At 37.5% G+C, this 18,151-nt stretch overlaps 3 protein-coding genes across 13 annotated transcripts in view; all 3 read left to right on the plus strand.

The window, feature by feature from the left end:
• Positions 1 to 6,143, plus strand: part of LOC114157285 (uncharacterized) — a 34,623-nt gene extending 28,480 nt beyond the window's left edge. For 6 of the 10 annotated variants that reach the window (XM_028038142.1, XM_028038143.1, XM_028038140.1 and 3 more), the window contains 5 exons: positions 4,288 to 4,359; positions 4,770 to 4,850; positions 5,274 to 5,324; positions 5,406 to 5,609; positions 5,771 to 6,143. In XM_028038142.1, the coding sequence (XP_027893943.1) occupies positions 4,353 to 4,359; positions 4,770 to 4,850; positions 5,274 to 5,324; positions 5,406 to 5,609; positions 5,771 to 5,982 (555 nt within the window). In that variant the 5' untranslated portion in view covers positions 4,288 to 4,352 and the 3' untranslated portion in view covers positions 5,983 to 6,143. Of the gene's footprint in view, positions 1 to 320; positions 372 to 438; positions 628 to 1,117; positions 1,522 to 4,287; positions 4,360 to 4,769; positions 4,851 to 5,273; positions 5,325 to 5,405; positions 5,610 to 5,770 lie in introns of those variants that run through there. The other 4 variants (XR_003598116.1, XR_003598117.1, XR_003598118.1 and 1 more) reach the window with 2 other exon arrangements.
• Positions 6,144 to 6,244: 101 nt separating this feature from the next.
• On the plus strand, positions 6,245 to 8,595 carry LOC114157287 (cytidine deaminase). 2 transcript variants are annotated; one of them, XM_028038150.1, is made up of 5 exons: positions 6,245 to 6,648; positions 6,757 to 6,873; positions 7,302 to 7,368; positions 7,446 to 7,503; positions 8,152 to 8,595. In XM_028038150.1, the coding sequence occupies exons 1-5, from the start codon at positions 6,642 to 6,644 to the stop codon at positions 8,263 to 8,265; spliced, it is 363 nt and encodes a 120-aa protein (XP_027893951.1). In that variant the 5' UTR covers positions 6,245 to 6,641; the 3' UTR covers positions 8,266 to 8,595. The 2 variants fall into 2 exon arrangements, with proteins under 2 accessions (XP_027893951.1, XP_027893950.1); XM_028038149.1 differs by having other exon boundaries at positions 6,260 to 6,648; positions 7,257 to 7,368.
• Positions 8,596 to 9,367: 772 nt separating this feature from the next.
• fis1 (fission, mitochondrial 1) lies at positions 9,368 to 13,112 on the plus strand. Its single transcript, XM_028039258.1, has 5 exons — positions 9,368 to 9,490; positions 9,903 to 10,035; positions 10,169 to 10,245; positions 12,294 to 12,399; positions 12,474 to 13,112. The coding sequence occupies exons 1-5, from the start codon at positions 9,446 to 9,448 to the stop codon at positions 12,575 to 12,577; spliced, it is 465 nt and encodes a 154-aa protein (XP_027895059.1). The 5' UTR covers positions 9,368 to 9,445; the 3' UTR covers positions 12,578 to 13,112.
• The last annotated feature ends 5,039 nt before the right edge of the window (positions 13,113 to 18,151 follow it).

Raw genomic sequence — 18,151 nt, forward strand, 5'->3', positions numbered from 1 at the left:
TTGGAAAAACAAGAACGATGTGCTTTTATTTGCATATTATTCAGAAATGGCACGTTAAAAGTAATTTCTACCTTCCTCAAGCTTTATTTGCGTTACTGCCATCAAACCGTTCAAATTATTTCTGGCCAGCTTTTTGCATTTCTTGCTGGTATTTTTGACAACTCCAAAGACACAAATATTAATTCAGTTCAACAGAAATACCTAATCTGAATTTGCAGATTACTTGCTCCTTTACTTATTTTTCCATTATTTCTGTTATTAACAGCATTGTTACAGTGGCATCTCCAACTAAGTGAAAAATAATGTTCTGACTCTTACAGCTGCAGCTGCGGTGATACAGGTCGTCCTCACCGTGGCTCGAGTGATCTTCGGTTGGTAAACTCCTTCTGCAGCATTCAAGCTTGATCGTCACTTTCTGAACTCACCATCTGCCCACAGGTCTCGTGTATTTCCAGGACTGTCCTCAGCAGCCGAACATCCCTAAATATCTTTTAGGGATAGCTCTGTTCCCCCTGTTGGCTGCGCTTCTGATGAAAGATGCTGCCCGACCACAAGAGCATCCCAGTTGCCTCAAAGCCTGTTTGCAGTGCTTTCTGTGCCTGTTTATGTTTGCTTGGCTCCTATTAGGTACTGAGAAAAACCACAGAAATGTTTCTTAAACACTTTACAGTTTATTTCAAAATGTACTGTTTTGCTCTGGGCTGTCATGACACGTTGAGGTCTGGTTAAATATGGAGTTCCTCAGGGATCCATACCACCTCTGTCCTGTTCTTATTTTACGTGTTGCCCTTTGGAGTCACTCCTTAATGAATGTAGGATTTCATTTTATGTCTGTGCAAATGGCATGAAAATATATCTGGGATTAAAAATGAGTTTTGAAATAAACAAATCAAATTTGCAGCACTTGCTCACTCTGTAGAAAGCCAGCTTACTCTTTGTTCCATCTAACACTATGTTTTTTTTTATACTTCCTTTTGCTTGTTTTTGGTTTTTTTGGGGTTTATCTTTTTTACTATTTTGGTCCAACTTGTCTGATTTAAAAAGGTGTATGGACACAATAAACCTGACATGTTTCTGGATCTAACTTTATGATTTTGTCTCATGTACCCACCTCTAGGTGCCGTGTGGGTTTTTGCCATCTACCAGCCAAACTATGACCCCTCTGTTGCTGATGGCCTTTACTGTAATAAAACGCTGTATACATTTGCTTTCTGGAATGCCATAGTGGAGACTTTTGGGTTTGTCGTCATCCTGGCTAAACTCTGCAAAGGACTGGTGTGTTATGTGAACTTGAGTCCAGTGGACGCAGATTTTTACAGGAATGTCTGAGGTTCTGTATGACTGCTTGCAAAGAAACTGTAAAATGTTATTGATATTTTAAAAAGTCTAAAATACGCTTAAGTAAAAATGGCTGTATAAGTTTGACAAAGAAAAGAACATTCTTGCTTTTAGTCTTTTGTGATTGTTATATTTATCTATTGAGTAAAGAACAGAAAACATGACAAAAATACTTTTTTTTTTTTTTTAAGAAAACTGTATTGCTGTCATATGTCATCCTCACATGCTGCATCCTGATGTTTTAAAATTCAATATCTGCAGCCAGATGACAAACACAGAGTTGATCTTGTTTCTCATTAAAAAGATCCTCCCTCCTTTAGCCAAAAATTGCAACTTCATGCCTTCAGTTATTGAATCAGTTTTTAACTCGTGGCATGACAGAGGGGTCAAGACTGTAAAGGATCTTTATGACAACAATACCTTTTCATCCTTCGCTGAACTTTCATCTAAATTCCAGCTGCCCAATTCTCATCTTTTCCGATTCTTTCAGGCCAGGGATTATGTTAAAAAGGTGTTTCCACACTTTCCTAATCGACCCCCTGAAACACTTTTAGATACTCTCCTGCAATTAGACCCACAACGGAAAAAATTCATTTCATTTGTACATAATTCTATTATTAATAATAACACCTCAAGACTTACAGCGCTTGTTAAAACAGCGTGGGAGGGGGAGTTGGGTGCTGAAGTGGAGGGGGAGCAGTGGGAGGCAGCCAAGAATCTAATTCACAAGTCCTCAATTTGTGCCCGGCATGTTTTAATACAGTGCAAAATATTTTATAAAGTACATTATACAAACGCAAAATTAGCAAAGATTTACCCATCAGTCAGCGACATTTACAATAGGTGCGGACAATCGCCAGCTAACCATACCCACATGTTTTGGGCGTGCCCAAAGCTAATCGGGTATTGGAGTAACATTTTTAAAACACTAAGTCAAGCATATAATCAGACAATTCTCCCCAATCCATTATCGGCTATATTTGGCATCCCTCCAGACCTGGGCCTTTCACGTTCTTCGAAACAGGCCCTAGCCTTCACCACCCTTCTGGCTCGAAGACTTATTCTACTTAGATGGAAACTAAATGTCCCCCCGTCTCATGACCACTGGGTCAGAGAAGTTCTTTACAACCTGAAACTGGAAAAACTCAGATTTACACTTAAGGGTTCCATCAGTAAATTTATGGAGACTTGGAGACCTTTCCTATCTGTAGTGGGTACCATGACTTTGCTACCTGATTCAGAAGGAAATTAAATCATCTGTAGGCCTTCTCATCGGTATCCAATTCTTTTGTTTTTAACCGATATATATTCTTTGTCTTATAATTTATTTATTTTTCTTTTATTTTTCTCTTTGTATAATTGTGTAATTTACTAGTACGAACGTAAAAATATATATTCATTTATTTACTTAGTATTGGTATTATTTTTTCTTTATTTCTTTTTCTGCCTCCTTTGGAATGTGTATGGATGGATGTGTGTGTATGTTGTGTTGCTAGAAGCTGTTGCAGGGACTGGATCTCTGCTGGCTGTTTGTCTTGTGCTTAGACCTGGAGGGGTGGGTTGGGTTCTGGGAGAAATCAGCTTGAACTTCCTCTTCTCTCTATCTATAACTACCATGTTTTCATTGTACTAATGTTTAATGTATGTCAAGCTGTAAAATTCAATAAAGAAAGTTGAAAAAAAAAAAAAGATCCTCCCTGTATGTTTTTAGCAACCTGTAATTTTATAATATTTGTAACTGTCTGTTACGTCCGTACTCTACATATGCAGGTCAGCAGAACAATATCACCTTTGTGATCTTGTAAATAATCAATGCAACCTTTATTGAACAATTGAAATATTAAGGGAGTCTGATAAATCTTGCTTAAAGTAGGTTTTGACTTTCAGTGCCGCCCATCCATCCATCCATCCATTCATCCATCCATCCATCCATCCATCCATTCATCCATCCATCCATCCATTCATCCATCCATCCATCCATCCATCCATCCATCCATTCATCCATCCATCCATCTGTCTGTCATTTTCTCTGCACCTGTTGATTCCTAGTAATTCAAAAATCTGAGCCTTTTTTTTGGAATTGTGTTGGATTTAGCTGAACATTTTTCTATTTTAAATAAAAACAAACAGTGGATTAAAACTGAAGTAGGTGTGTGAAATGCTTTTTGAACGTTAACAAGAACACTAGCAGCTCAGCTTCTGTTGGTTCCCATTTAAAAATTGTGTGAACGGCGAAACTTCTGATCAGCCATTAATGTGGAGGCTAAATTGTGCCGCTGTCACCATGAAAACCAACTGGGCTGCTACAAGGCAGTCAGTTCTCTGCATGTCGTTTACTCTGCTTGAGTAAATAAGATTGACAACATTAACAGGTTTGCAGTTTAACTTCTGTTACGACATTAAGCACATCCATGGTACCACCTTAAGAACTCCTTGAATGTTCTTACTACAATGTGGCTAAATAAAAATAAAGGCCCTTGTTTCAGTAAAGATTAATGCTCAGGTAAAGTGACTGAACTACCTTAAGCAATCAGTTTAATCATGTGGGAGTGTTACTCTGGAAACGTATACTCTGGAAACACGTATACTAGCTTCCAGAGTATACATGCCATAAAATATCAAGTAAAACTAAATATTTGTCTACATTCATTTCATGTGGACCATAAAGTTTTAGGTCTATATGTTTTGTGGAGGAAAATTGTTTTACTAAAAGTGTAAATGAGCTTCCGTATGGTAGTTATTGGCTTTTTATGAAAGACTTCTGAGTAAATATTCAACCTCTCAATAAAACTGCAGGCTCAGACTCCATTGTTTTGGTTTTACTTTCTCTTTCTATTTTAATGTCATCTCAACTTGTTGACGATGCCTATTTTTTCAAAACTGGCTCGTCAAGTTACAGTAAACAAACACAAGCAGCTCATCCAAGAATTCCCCTTTTGTTTTTGACAGGAATCGAGCTCAACTTAAAGTATCTGAGCGGCCAGATTTGGAGGAAGGAAGTCCTCTCCGTGCAAATGGCAGGTAAGTGGATCATTTTACAGTTTCATAAAAAATACATTGAAATGTGAGGTCGGGCAGAAGAGATGCATCTGTAGTGGGAGTGATATGTGGTACAAGCATAGATTAGTAATGTTGTAGTTATTAGCTTGTAATGTTAAAAATGACACAAGGTATTTTCTTTAAAGCCAAGGCTCTCTATGGAGAGAAATCCAAATGGGCATGTTTGCATAGCTGTCATGTGCCTAAATGTCAATTATTTTTACACTAGATTCCCACCTACAGTTACTAGAATTGAGTTACGTAGAAAAAAGCTTAGCTTCATGCATTATATATATGGTTAGAGACAATGTTCTCTATACACTTTTTGATTATTTTTAATTCAACTGAACATTAATACGGGGGAAAAAACTGCTGCTTTGCTCCATCTGCAGGCCGTCCAGTGACAGTAACGGTTGGAACCGTTTGGAAGCTTCAGTTGAACCCGTCACCCCCAACGCCCATCAGACTGTCAGGTGATCGATTATCAATTATCAATCCAACTTCCCCGGGATAGTTCAGTACAGACCAGCTGCACATTTACACATCTTTTTTTAAAGCTGTAAGGATGAGACACTGTGTAGTTACTATATCCATCAATCAATGTTCAGAGGCTACTTGTCAATGCAGAGTCCCAGTGGGTGGGGTGCTCCAGTGAACCACACCCACCGGTTCTCCAGTGGGTATTAGATGGTCCTACTTCAGAAAGGTGGCCAGTCTGCCATTTGTTACAACTCTAACTGATCCGCACAAAAATCCAACCTTAAAACTATCATTAACAGAGAAAACCCATCTGCTGACTGAAGTGAAACTACTGTCAATATAAACACACTGAACTCATAAACTCTTTTAGTCACAACGACATCAACGTCTTAAGCATTCCTGTTTGATGATTGCAGTTGGAGCTGTAATCACCTGGACTTGCCTCACTGTGACTCGAGTGACCTTTGGTTGGTAAACCACTTTTTTCCAGTAACATTTTGTCTTGCTGTCTTTGAACAACACGCCCTGACCTCGCCATCTGTCGACAGGCATTGTGTATTTCAGGGACTGCCCTCAGCAGCCGAACATTCCCAACTATCTGCTGGGGTTGGCTTTGATTCCCCTGCTCATGATTCCCTTCGTGACTCTGCCCTGTGAGAGCTATGGCGCTCAGACAAGAGAACGTCCCAGAGGTTTCAAAGCATGCATGGAGGGTTTTATTGGCCTGTTTATCTTCATATGGTCTCTTTTAGGTAAGGACGGAAGAATTGGTGAAAATATTACCAAATATTGAATCCAAGCAGGTCTTTGTGATTGCGTTGTTGCACATAATGACACTGTGCAGGTTTATTTATGAATGAACAAAACACAGACAGTGCAAAATTACAGTGTTTGTCTCCCGTGTACTCTCTAGGTGATGTGTGGGTTTTCTCGGTCTATCAACCAAACTACGACCCCTCTGCCGCTGATGGCCTTTACTGTAATAAAACCCTGTACACGTTTGCCTTCTGGAACGCCATATTTGAGACGTTTGGATTTGGAGTCCTCCTGGCCAAGTTCTGCAAAGGAATGCTGTGCTATGTTAACATGAGTCCAGTAGACAGAGATTTTTACGGGAATGTATGAGGTATTGTAAAGATAATGTACGCTTTTATTTATGTAAAAAAACAAATGTGGCAACATCGTGGTTTGTATCTGAGAAACTAGCATATTGATTTTGATTATTGTTGTGTCTATTCAGTAAACTCAATGCAATATGAATATGAATTAAACAAGTTTTTAATGAACTAAGAGGCTGACAGTTGCTTGGTGAAAACAAAGGTAGATTAAATTAATTCAAAATAAGTTTGTCAACATGGATACATGTCAAAATTATACAGACTGAAAATACATTAAACTGCAAATGTGAGGCTCCCAAATTGGATTTTCCAAAGAGTCACAAAAGAGGATTTGATTGTTGCAATGCCAAATAAAGATGTTTCTACTTAAAAACGTTTCCCGAGGGCAGAACCACTGTTGCTTTGGACAATTCATTTACTGTTTGAACGGGAGTCCCACAACTGATCCTATCAGAAACATGTGGACGTTGTCATCCCTGATCAGCCAATCAGGTGGAAGGTAGTGCAGCTGTGCACATGAAAACCAGCTCAGGTCAACCACCCAGAAAAAAAACAAAATCTCTAAAACATTAACAGTTCATTTGTCCGTCACGTGGTAGCTCAGCTTTAGACGGAGAAACTGTCCAGAACAGTCCATCTAACAAAGTGAGAGACCAATCTGCTACTATGACAGGTACGTCCATCGAGTCTCGTCTCTTTAAAAACTCTCTTATTAGCCATGTGGCTCTTTTTAAATACAGTATTTGTTTTGTTAAAGGCTAATCCTGTATTTTCTGCTCAGATAAAGTGACAGAGCTGGTCTCAAAGTGCCTTCAGGCCCGAGACTTGGCTTACTGTCCCTACAGCCGCTTCCCTGTCGGTGCTGCTCTTTTAACAGCAGATGGCGCCATTGTCACAGGTAGGAAACAAACAGGTGGCTCCAACAGAAAATCGCGTAAATACAGTGTTCAACCTGCTGTTATGTGATTATAATAAATTAAATTAAATAAATCACATGGGGAATGGCAACGAGAGAGTGGTAAAGTTTGACTGGCGGAAAAAATGGCAGATTTATACACTAAAAGAAAAGTGTTAATTTTTATAAATACAGAAATAAAGTTCAGCTTATTTGTACAAATCAGTTCATATCAATTGTAATATCTACTGGACAAACAGATTCAATTTAACTCCAACTACAATTTAATTTAAAAAAAATTAAACAGGCTCTGGGTAGGTGGGTAGAAATTATGCAGCACTTTAAAAAAAATAATAAAACAGCTCTAGATGTTTTGTTATTTCCAGGTTGTAATGTGGAGAATGCCTCCTATGGTCTGACCGTGTGTGCAGAGAGGACGGCCATCCAGAGAGCTGTAGCTGAGGGACATAGACAGTTCACCGCCATCGCTGTAACATGGTGAGACACTCACAACTTCATGCCGGTCAAAATTCAAACAGTATCATAGTCATTTATTCATCTTCCTTTCTACTTAGTGATATCAAAGACCGTTTTGTTGGACCGTGTGGAGCATGCAGACAGGTTCTGATGGAGGTGAGATTATGCAGAGAACTGTTCTGTGTTTTCATAAGTTCTACATGATAGTAGAAGGCACTTAGAAAAGTTGAATCATTCAAAGGTCGTGTAGATATTTTGTAAGACAGAATTTACTGGAAATGAGAAAAAAAATGTCTCTTTGTTTAGTAAAAGATGTTTATGTTTATTTTTCATTTGTTTGTTTTACTGTTTCTGGTATTCTTTCACTGAAATAGAAGATTAGTTTTTATTTTAATGCTTTCTACACATCTTTGCATGGATAAAATAATTTTAGGATGGCCTGAACTTAATCAGTGACCCAAAGGTTATACTTTTCTTCCTATTCTGTCTCTCATATGTAATGTTGACAACATAGTCACATATAAAGTTAAACTTATTAGACTTCATTCCTTCATTCTTCATTCCTAGACTTCATTCCATTATTTTATTCCAATTAGCCTTAATAAGCGCTTGAGTTCAGTAGGCATAGATCAAATAGTTAAACTTCAGGGGGAGTTAGGTGTGTCAGAGCACCAGAGGACTTTCTGTTCTGATAAGATTTGGGAAATAGTTCCTGACTCAGTCTGAAATTAAATTACCCGGTGAATAACAGTGATGGCAGTTCTTCTTACATCACTGGTTCTCTCCTGTTCTTCCACCCCACAGTTTGGATCAAACTGGACTGTGTATTTGACTAAGCCGGACGGAACTTACAAAGAAACTCATCTTCATGAACTGCTGCCTTTAGCATTTTCCCCTGAACACCTCGCAAAGAACTGAAAACACTTCCACTGCACCTCTGGATGGCCTGAGGCTCCATGATTTTATTCCAATTAGCCTAGAAAAAACAGTAAATATGAAAACCTGCTGTAAACCTACTACAAACATGTAACCATGCAGTTGATGTAAGTCTATTGTAGTAAAAAAAAAAGAAAATAAAAAACAACTGTCAAATTTGTAATAAGTCAGAAATTGATAAAACTATAATTTTGTTTTTCAACTTCTATCTACCACAATTGACTGTAAAATGTATTTGTGTCAAATTTTATTACGCATCACCCTGTAGAAATATTCAACTTCATAATGGCTGAGTAAATAAACTAAAATATATATATATATAGTTGGAACCTCATGTGGTGAAATCCAAAAGTAACACACAGCCAATGTCTTTTAATTTATCTGTTAATGTGGGCTTTAGTTCATTTTTCAGGCCTATATCAAATTAGAAGAAATAGATTATTAATATCATATAATATTAATATTAAACTGATATAAAATATTACTGTTATATAATACTATTATGCATAATAATGATTATAATAATAACTATAATAATAATGATGATTTGTTAATAGCAAAATGTACAATAAAAAATATTATTTCTATTATGGTTGTTGTTGCTGTTATTGTTGTTGTGGTAGGTTCCTTAAGCAGCTATATTTTTTACTCTTTATTTTGTTTCCATCAACAGGACAAACCTATTTGTCTGTCAGAGGTATAATGACGAGCAGGAAAGAAATTGTCCTGATCGAATAACAGATTACAAAGATAAATTCACATTAAGTAACTAGAACCAAAATGTTTTTTATTGCCATTTTTGTTGTCAAGCCCTTTCATCGTGGTGTTGAATGTTGAGTTCCTTGCTAAAGTGGATTATGTTTGGCTTGAAGTTTGATCATTTCTAAGATGCATAGGAGAAGAAAATAAATGGTGGGTACACCTTAATAGCTCGTTTCAACAACTTAGTTAATAGGTGGCCACGATTTTTATTTATTTATTTTTTCTTCTCATGTCACCACGTGAGTGTGAAATTTACCTAGAAAAGGTTGGAGTTGGATGAAGTAGGAAAAAAGTCTTTATCCTTCAGCTCTAGGGGGGTGAAAAGGAAAACATTACGTAAGCGTTGTTGTGTCATGTGACGTTGTGACGTGGGCGTGTCCCAGCCCCGTTTTCCGGAAACATGGAGGCTGTTCTGAGTGATGTTGTAGCTCCTGAGGACCTCAAAGTAAGTTTTACATTATTAAACCTCTTACCTCGTCGCAGAGCGAACATATAAGCCAGTTAATAAGTAGCACCGATATCCTCTTACCTTCACTTGTCTCGGTAAAAGCTGACATTGTGGGGAAAACTCACCACGTCGACACGTCTGTCGCGTCACGTAGCATGCTAATGCTAATGTCCATGTTTTGGGTTAACACTTGGTTGCCGTCTTAATCAAATTCACTTTAGTAATCTGTAGCTGGTGCCAACAATAGTTTTACATTTATATGTGGTTACATTAAATTGCACATAGTGGAACAATTAATGTAAATCTTACCCACCAGGATGTAACAGACGCTAAAAGTCGATACTTTTTACTGATATGTTGTAATTTTAAGCTGTTTTTATGAAACTTATTTGTGGTTTTTCTGTTCCAGAAATTCGAGAAGAAGTACAACAACGAGCAGCTGAAGGGATCTGTTTCTAAGGAAACAAAGTTTGAGTATGCTTGGTGTTTAATCAGGAGTAAATACACAGACGATATCAAGAAGGGAGTGTTGCTCTTAGAGGGTAAATAAATGTTTATTATTTAAATTATTCATATTATTTTCCTTTATTTCTTCCAAGCAAACCTGTAGGAACCAGTCACATTCTTTCTGTGGACTGACTGCTTTAGCAAACATATATGTTTTTTGTCTTGCAGAACTTGTCCACAAATCGTCAAAGGACGACTCCCGGGACTATCTGTTCTACCTTGCAGTGGCCAACTACAGACTCAAAGTCAGTCATCTTTCCAAATATAATATTTTTAAAGATATTGTATTTTCTTTCATAACGTGTTCAAAATACTCTCTTCTGTGTGAATGGTCAGAACTTAGCAGCTGTGGTGTCTCCTACCCACACCTCACTATTTATAAACAGCTTTACTTCTGTTATCTTCTTATAAACAAACTATTCATACCCATATGTTTAACCATTGTATATTGGGTCATTTATATTATCCATCCATCCATCCATCCATTGTCTGTTCACCCTTGTCCCTAATGGGGTCGGGAGGGTTGCTGGTGCCTATCTCCAGCTACGTTCCAGGCGGGAGGCGGGGTTCGCCCTGGACAGGTCGCCAGTCTGTCGCAGGGCAACACAAAGACATACAGGACAAACAACCATTCACACACACACTCACACCTAGGGAGAATTTAGATAGACCAATCAACCTAACAGTCATGTTTTTGGACTGTGGGAGGAAGCCGGAGTACCCGGAGAGAACCCACGCATGCACAGGGAGAACATGCAAACTCCATACAGAAAGACCCCGGCCGGGAATCAAACCCAGGACCTTCTTGCTGCAAGGCAACAGTGCTACCAACTGCGCCACTGTGCAGCCTCATTTATATTAGTATTTGAATTTTTAATGAACACATTGTTTAATTTTGTTGTATATTGTTAGTGGATTTTGTATGCTGTTTCTATTGCCTGTCATTTTGACCCCTGCTCAAACCAAACCTGCATTCTGGTACAGCAGTGTGCCTGCCTCTGCTCCCTCCCTGACTGTCCTCTGAAGATAACTACCCACACCTCACTATTTATAAACAGCTTTACTTCTGTTATCTTCTAATGAACCAACTATTCATACCCATATGTTTAACCATTGCATATTGGGTCATTTCTATTAGTATTTGAATATTTAATGAACACATTGTTTAATTTTGTTGTATGTTGTTGTTAGTGGATTTTGTATGCTGTTTCTATTGCCTGTCATTTTGACTCCTGCTCAAACCAGAGTAACTCTGAATGACAACCTGCAAACACATGTTATTTACTGGAGTCATATAACCACACTTTCTTGTAGCCGGATGTATGTAGATTATAGAAAATGAATTAACTAATTTAAGTCAGTGGTTACAAAATTATCTAACTAGAAACCATAGGCTTGGCAAGCATAAACTAGATCAAAAATGTAAAGTATAAATAAGGTGAAATTTCCAACCCCAAAAGTAAAGAAAAGCAAGAAAAAGAAAGATGTCTAAGAATGTTTAATGGATGATTTCATTACCCATAATTCTTACTTCCTTCTTTTGATACAAACACAGACATATAACTGAGTGACTTCTAAAACAATAAGGCAGTGTCTGCTGATTCAAGCTTGTTACCGGTGATGCAGCTAGATGTCACTGTGAGTCTGAAAAGTTAATACTTTGAGGTTTTCTTTTGGCATCAGTACATTTAAAGTTAAACTATTTTAATGTGTATATTTAACTGTTATATTTTAACTTTTTCCTATTGATTGTTTCATGTTCAGTCACAGATCCATTCTTTTTGCATAACTGTGATGAAACACTACTTTAATTTGAAAAATTGTTTATTTTTGGGCTAATAATAACCCTTAAGTATTTTAACTTTTGCTATTTCAAATATTTTCACAAATATTTTCAAGTGTCTGTCAGAGGTTTACACCCATTTACCTGGTGTTTTTTTTACACCAGGGTGGACTAATTAGACAGCTTGTTCTCAGAGTTTCTAATATCTGATTTATGTGTTTGTGTGTGTGTGTGTGTGTGGGGGGGGTTCCTCACCTGCATTCTGGTACAGCAGTGTGCCTGCCTCTGCTCCCTCCCTGACTGTCCTCTGAAGATAACTAATCAGGACTTTATGGTCTGCAGGTTATAATGGTCTCTTTCTCTGCTTTTAAGCTGTAATCTCTCCAACTATACCTCACGTGCCTCATTCACCTCACGTCTGATCTGCATCGACTTTGATCGTGGCAGATTTGATTTGTTTTCATAATTTTAGGTAACTTTTCTATTCTCTCTCTCTCTCTCCCCCCCCAGGAATATGAAAAAGCCTTGAAGTACATCCGGACTCTCCTGAGGAACGAGCCGGGGAACAAGCAGGCTCTGGAGCTGGAGAAGCTCATTGACAAGGCTTTGAAGAAAGGTAAGCGTGTGAAAAACAACGTTCTGAAAACGCTTTATAAATCCCCACTCTCACGCCCGCTTGTCGTTGTCCAGACGGCTTGGTCGGCATGGCGATTGTTGGGGGAATCGGACTGGGCGTGGCAGGCTTGGCGGGTCTGATCGGCTTGGCGGTGTCAAAGGGAGCAGCGAAATCCTAACCTGGAATAGAAATGTGTTCTGGACTTATACGTTGACCTCCATTAAGAAAAAACAAATAACCAAGTGCTAAAAAGAGGTTTGTTTAAAGTTGAATTTGTGCTGCGACACATTTACAGCAAATAATGGTTGGAAAAAAATGTTTCATACTTTAACAGGGTTGAAAATCACATTTTCTTCTGTTCACATATTAAAGCATGTCAGTCTCTAGCTACTTATCTTACTTCAGTTGAATAGGTTGCCATTTGCTTTCTGTATGTATTTCTAAGAATGTGCAGGTTTGCTTCATTGTTTATGGATAAAGGAAAGCATTACTGATGCTGTGTGAACAATAGGAGGTAACATGAAGAGATACTGGCTTAATGTCTGCAGGGAAGTTCAGCTCAAAGCAGTGAACATTTATTTCAGACATGCTTTTTTTGTTTATTCAGAATAAGAACTAATAGAATTTACACAATTACTCGTGTTAAAAGCTTTCCTGATATTTACTATGTTTAATTATTTTACATCTTGGTAGATAAAACGACTGCAAGAATATTTATGTCACTGTTGTTGTTTTTTTACTGCAAATCATAAAGACTGATAAATTAATTTTTCAAAAAAAAATCAAATCAAATTTTATCTGTATAGCACATTTCAGCAGCAAGGCATTTCAAAGTGCTTTACATCATGTCAAACACAAAAACACAAGGCAACATAGAATCAACAATCAAAACACGACATTAATTCAGGTTCCATCAATAAATTTGTAATTGATTACGTTTCAAATACAATCCTAAACAGGTGGGTTTTTAGTCGAGTTTGCATCCATAGAAGGTTTACCTGTTACACTCCTACTGTGTTATATGGAGCAAAATACCTATTGCTATTTTTAGAGATATAATGAAGATATAAAGGCTGAGTTGCAGAACCAAATTCATCAGACGACACTGCGTTTAAATAAATTAAATATATTTTGCTTCATTTTTTTACTTTTACCCTGTGGCACCTCAGTGTTACTCTGCCAACTTGCTGGAAACCAGGATCTGCTGCAAACCTCGATTTCAAAAAGGTGCATAAAAGAATATTACACATTAACTGGACATGAAATTGACTGAAATCCAAATGTGCTGCTCCATTGTGTTAGTACGGGCCGTCAGGCTCGGTGTCAAACAATAAAGTGCTGTCGTACTGGATTACACAATAACCTTGATTACAGCGTGATGGGGGCATGCACATTGTTCCCAGTTGCATTTCTACATGTTGATTACACATTAATATCCTGCAGCACTCAATGAACGTTGGCCCGGTAACTCAAACTCACCGGAGCGTATCTGAATTAGCACTGCTCTGATAAATCATTGAGGGCAAAATGTGTTTTCAGTCTCAGGTTTCCTGGGTTCTTCTCATATGTTCCTGTTTCTCTCTCCTAGAGACATCTTTTCCGTTAAACAGATCATTTTCCCTGACAGGTCTGGTGAGTTTCGGTGTCGTCAGATGGGTTAATGAGTTACCCCTCCCGAAGTTGAAAACAGTACAAACAGCTGATAGCCTCTATAAGCCTTCCTGTTGTAAAATCAAGCCAAGAACTTGAATCTTTCTGGAGTCTGAGGCATGTCTGATAGAACCTCCGAGAACCCGGGCAGCGCGTTTCTGTCCAAACCCGTATCAGTGAGGCCGTTAAATGCTGCCGGTATCCGCCTCCATTTTTAATTAGGCCAATAAAAGACGTCGATTAGGCTGGAACTATGACGGACTTTAGCCTCATTGTGAGTCTAATGACTGAAATTTTGGCCTAATTAATGAGGAGCAGCGGGTTCAGATAACTGGAAAATTTTCCGCTCTTCAAAGCAGAACAAAGGACAAACTTACGCAAGGTTCAGGTATCCGCTTTGCTTTGAGCCACTCGTAAATAACTCCTCTTATTTACATAACTCAGCTAAAATTGTATTTTCTCACATTAGTTTTCACAAGCATTTTTCTAACAGTCATCCACAATTCCTTAGTAAGGAAGCATAAAAATCCTTTAATAAATAAATTCTTATGGCGACCAAGTGGCCACATTTTGCTGCTGTTTTTGAACTTCAAAAATCCTATTAATGTCCTCCATCTAAGCTTTTTTGGGTCAGTTTCAGACTTTTTAAAAACATTGCTCTGACAGTAGAAAAGAGTTATTTCAGCAAGTAGCCATTTCCTGATCAATCAAGATCAGCATACCTCTGCCTTTCCCGTCTTCCCTATTTTGATTGGGATTAGAAAAAGATTAGATTTTTCACATTTTTTCTTGTCAGAAGGCTGCACTCTTAATTGTCATATCTAAATGTCGCTCTATATGAGAGAAGCGTAATAAGTGAAAATCCTTTTCAAAAGAGACAGGCCTGTTCTGTTTCAGTTTGAATGGTAAAGCTGCAACCGACTATGACTCGCCCAGGTAAAAAAGAAAAGTAAGAGGATTAAAGAAAATCATTAAATTAACTAGAAAAGATTGAATTATGGAAAGCAGAAGCCACTCAAGACATCTCTGAACTTTTGCTACAAGACAGACAAAAGTAAACTGAGCATATTTTTGCCCAGAACATCTCATATTTACAGGCCCATTCAATAAATTAAAATATTGTGTAAAGATTCATTTACTTCAGGAATTTAATTCACTAAATGAAACAGTGAAACATATTTTCAAGCAGTTTCTCTTACATATAAATTTCTGCTAATAGCTAATGTAAACACGACATGTAAGTTTGAAAGATTTGACTAAAGTAACCTGAAGTTTCACCTGGAAGTGGCCTTGACTTCTTGCACACTTCCAGAGAGAATATCAACCAGACGGCTTTCTCTCGCCTCAGAGATGTGATATATAATCTGGGGTTCTTATTAATAGAGAAGCTTCCAGATTTATGTTTTTTAAGATAAGTAACCTCCCTATTAGAGATACCATTGAGAAAAAGCTTTTAATAACTAAACTAAAATGTATTTTTAATAGCTAGCAGATGCAGGTCTCAGGGTTATTTGTGGTTCCCATGGAAGAACCTTTATTTATCAAGCTCTTCTCATGTGAAACCAGCTGCTTTGTTCGCCATATAAATCAGATTATAGGTCAGCCTACTTAAGTACTTAATATTAAGACTTCTAGAGAATTTGTTTCTATAATTTGATATAGTTTAAATCAATCAGGGTCAAGTGAAAAGGTGCGTCTAGAAAGTGTTCAACAGCTCAAATCCACATTTTGTGGGAGCGGTTGGTCAGATCTGACAGTTGCCTGGCAACAGCCTATCAATTATTATTGTGTTTTGAATGTTGCCCGAATCTGATTGGTGGAGAGAATGTAGAATCATTTCCGTTCTTTTTGAACGGCTGCCTTAAAAAAAAAAAAAAGAAAGAACACAGTGCAGACCTTTGAATCCTCCCACTACAATGAACTGTTTGACATGACACACATAATCTGCCATATCCAAAACTTTGGCTTATAATGTTGTTTTTATTTTCGATTTTCCATCACTGCTTTGGTGTATCTCGAATGTTTGGTTAACTTTTGAACATTATGTGTCATTAAAGAAAAGGGATTCTCAAAATAGATGAAATATTCCTCCAAAAATCTGGTGCAATAATTATTAAGCAGTTCAGAACAGACTCTGTTTAAACATTTATCTGTGCACTCTTCCATGATGCGCCTCATCATCGCATGCTCATCTGATGTCCCTTTGCGTGGTCCGTTCCTGGAAAGCTAGTGGAAAAACTTAAAGCCTTCCGGGTATCACTTCACAAGTCATATAAATTATTGTTTTTCAAAGGTAAAGCCTGAGTGAAATCTGATTTTAAACTTTTAAACCCTCGGCAGTCACTCATGCAGTCGGAGGAGCTGTAAAACACACTTCGCAAACAGTTTGGTCGTAAAATGGGCCGTTTATGGACATGGAGCAGGACCCGTGTTTTAGAGCAGCTCAGGTGTCAGTGACATTGGTGAGGGTGTTTTATTTGTTTGGTTTTAACAAGGATGTAAATGTCTAAATTTGATATATTGATCAGGATGCAGAGCTATAAGTAATCCCCTATCATTTATACCTGTAGCGTTCTCCATTGTATTGTTAGACGTGTTGTTTACTTGCCAGTTCAATACGAAGCCAAAGCTTTGTATTTGTACTCTGAAAAATGATGCAGCGTTTTGTTAAAGCATTATATTTTTTATCTTTTGTCCCACTTCTACCACAACCTCAGTGTATTATTAATTTGGTTTTATTGTGATAGACCAACAATAAGTAATGCATAATTAGGAAGGGGAAGCCAAAGGATAAATGGTTACATCAGTGTTCAGGTTGTGACACCAGCTCTCAAGTTTATGTAGGTCTGGACTTTGACTAGGTCATTCCAAAGCAACAACATGTTTCGATCTAAAACGTGATGGCTGTACATTAGGGCTCTTTTTCCTGTTGAGAGGTGAAATCTAATCTCAAATCTTATGTTTGAAAACCTCCATTGTGTGAGGATTTGAGTTTTTCTGTGTGTTTATTTTGGGTTTCTGTGTCTATTGAGTCTCCGTGTTGTCCTGTCTATCCCTTGATTGTTCCCAGCTGTGGGAACAATCTAGGGGTTGACAGCCCGCCCACCCTGGTTGGGATGTTTTCTGTTTTTTCTGTGGACTCTTGCCCTCCGTCCAGCGCCCCTCCGCCCACCCTGGTTGGGTTGTTTTTTGTTTTTTTTTCTCGATACATTACAAGTTATTCTGACTGTTTCTGCATTCCAGAGATTTCTAAAAGTGACTAAAATTGATGTGAATAATTTTACAGTATAATTTGTAGACTATAATTCGCACATTTACATTCAACTTTTAGTTAAGAGTTTGGAATATACTTTGTTTTAAAATACATTTAAAGGCAGTAAATATGTTTCAAGCCCAAATGTGAGGAAAAGCTAAAAACATCAAGTAAAATAAGTATCCATAGAGCAAATCCAGAAAATTTACGAAACCCATTTTTATGAATGAATCTTGAATCTTGAACATCCTGTCAATTTTAAACAGAGCTCCAACATTAAGGAACACTTTAACAGTTATAGAGAGCCAGGTGAATTGGTAAGATTGTTTTCTTCTTTAATAACAAACACTTTAATTTAAAAACTGTGTTTTGTGCTTTCCTGTGTTATCTTAAATTTTGAAATTGGGTTGATGTTCTGAAACACTTAAGTGTGACAAACATGCAAAACGTTGGGAAATCAGGAAACACTATTCCACACCACTGTAAATAAATATTAATATCTTTTCACATTGATCTAATTTGGAAGCATATAAATAAAAACAGTTTTGATATGATTTGATTTTGTGACAGGAGAGAATTACTGTAGAGTTAATGTACACCTCATTACCCAGAGTACAAATCTTTCTGAAACAGAAACACACATGTGGACTTAGCTTAAAATTGAGCATTTAAACTTTATAGATAACAATATGTTGCTTCTCTTTTATTTTTTCTAACAATTTGGAGTTATTTTTATTTTACTTGAAATGCAAATGTTTTATTTTGTGAAACAAACACTATGAAAATCCATATTTAGGCTGCGACTGGAGAGAATATTTTGTGGGCTCTAGTGTCCCTTATATGAAAGTA

This window comes from Xiphophorus couchianus, chromosome 14 (genome assembly GCF_001444195.1).
Source record: "Xiphophorus couchianus chromosome 14, X_couchianus-1.0, whole genome shotgun sequence".
Classification (NCBI taxonomy): domain Eukaryota; kingdom Metazoa; phylum Chordata; class Actinopteri; order Cyprinodontiformes; family Poeciliidae; genus Xiphophorus; species Xiphophorus couchianus.

Bases quoted from the DNA above. Each gene is read 5' to 3' on its own strand.
- LOC114157287 (XM_028038149.1), top strand. The intron at 6,874-7,256 runs GTAGGAAACAAA...TGTTATTTCCAG, and splicing joins AGATGGCGCCATTGTCACAG to GTTGTAATGTGGAGAATGCC. The intron at 7,369-7,445 runs GTGAGACACTCA...CTTTCTACTTAG, and splicing joins ACCGCCATCGCTGTAACATG to TGATATCAAAGACCGTTTTG.
- fis1 (XM_028039258.1), top strand. From the start codon at position 9,446: ATGGAGGCTGTTCTGAGTGATGTTGTAGCTCCTGAGGACCTCAAA. The intron at 9,491-9,902 runs GTAAGTTTTACA...TTTCTGTTCCAG, and splicing joins TAGCTCCTGAGGACCTCAAA to AAATTCGAGAAGAAGTACAA. The intron at 10,036-10,168 runs GTAAATAAATGT...TTTGTCTTGCAG, and splicing joins GGGAGTGTTGCTCTTAGAGG to AACTTGTCCACAAATCGTCA.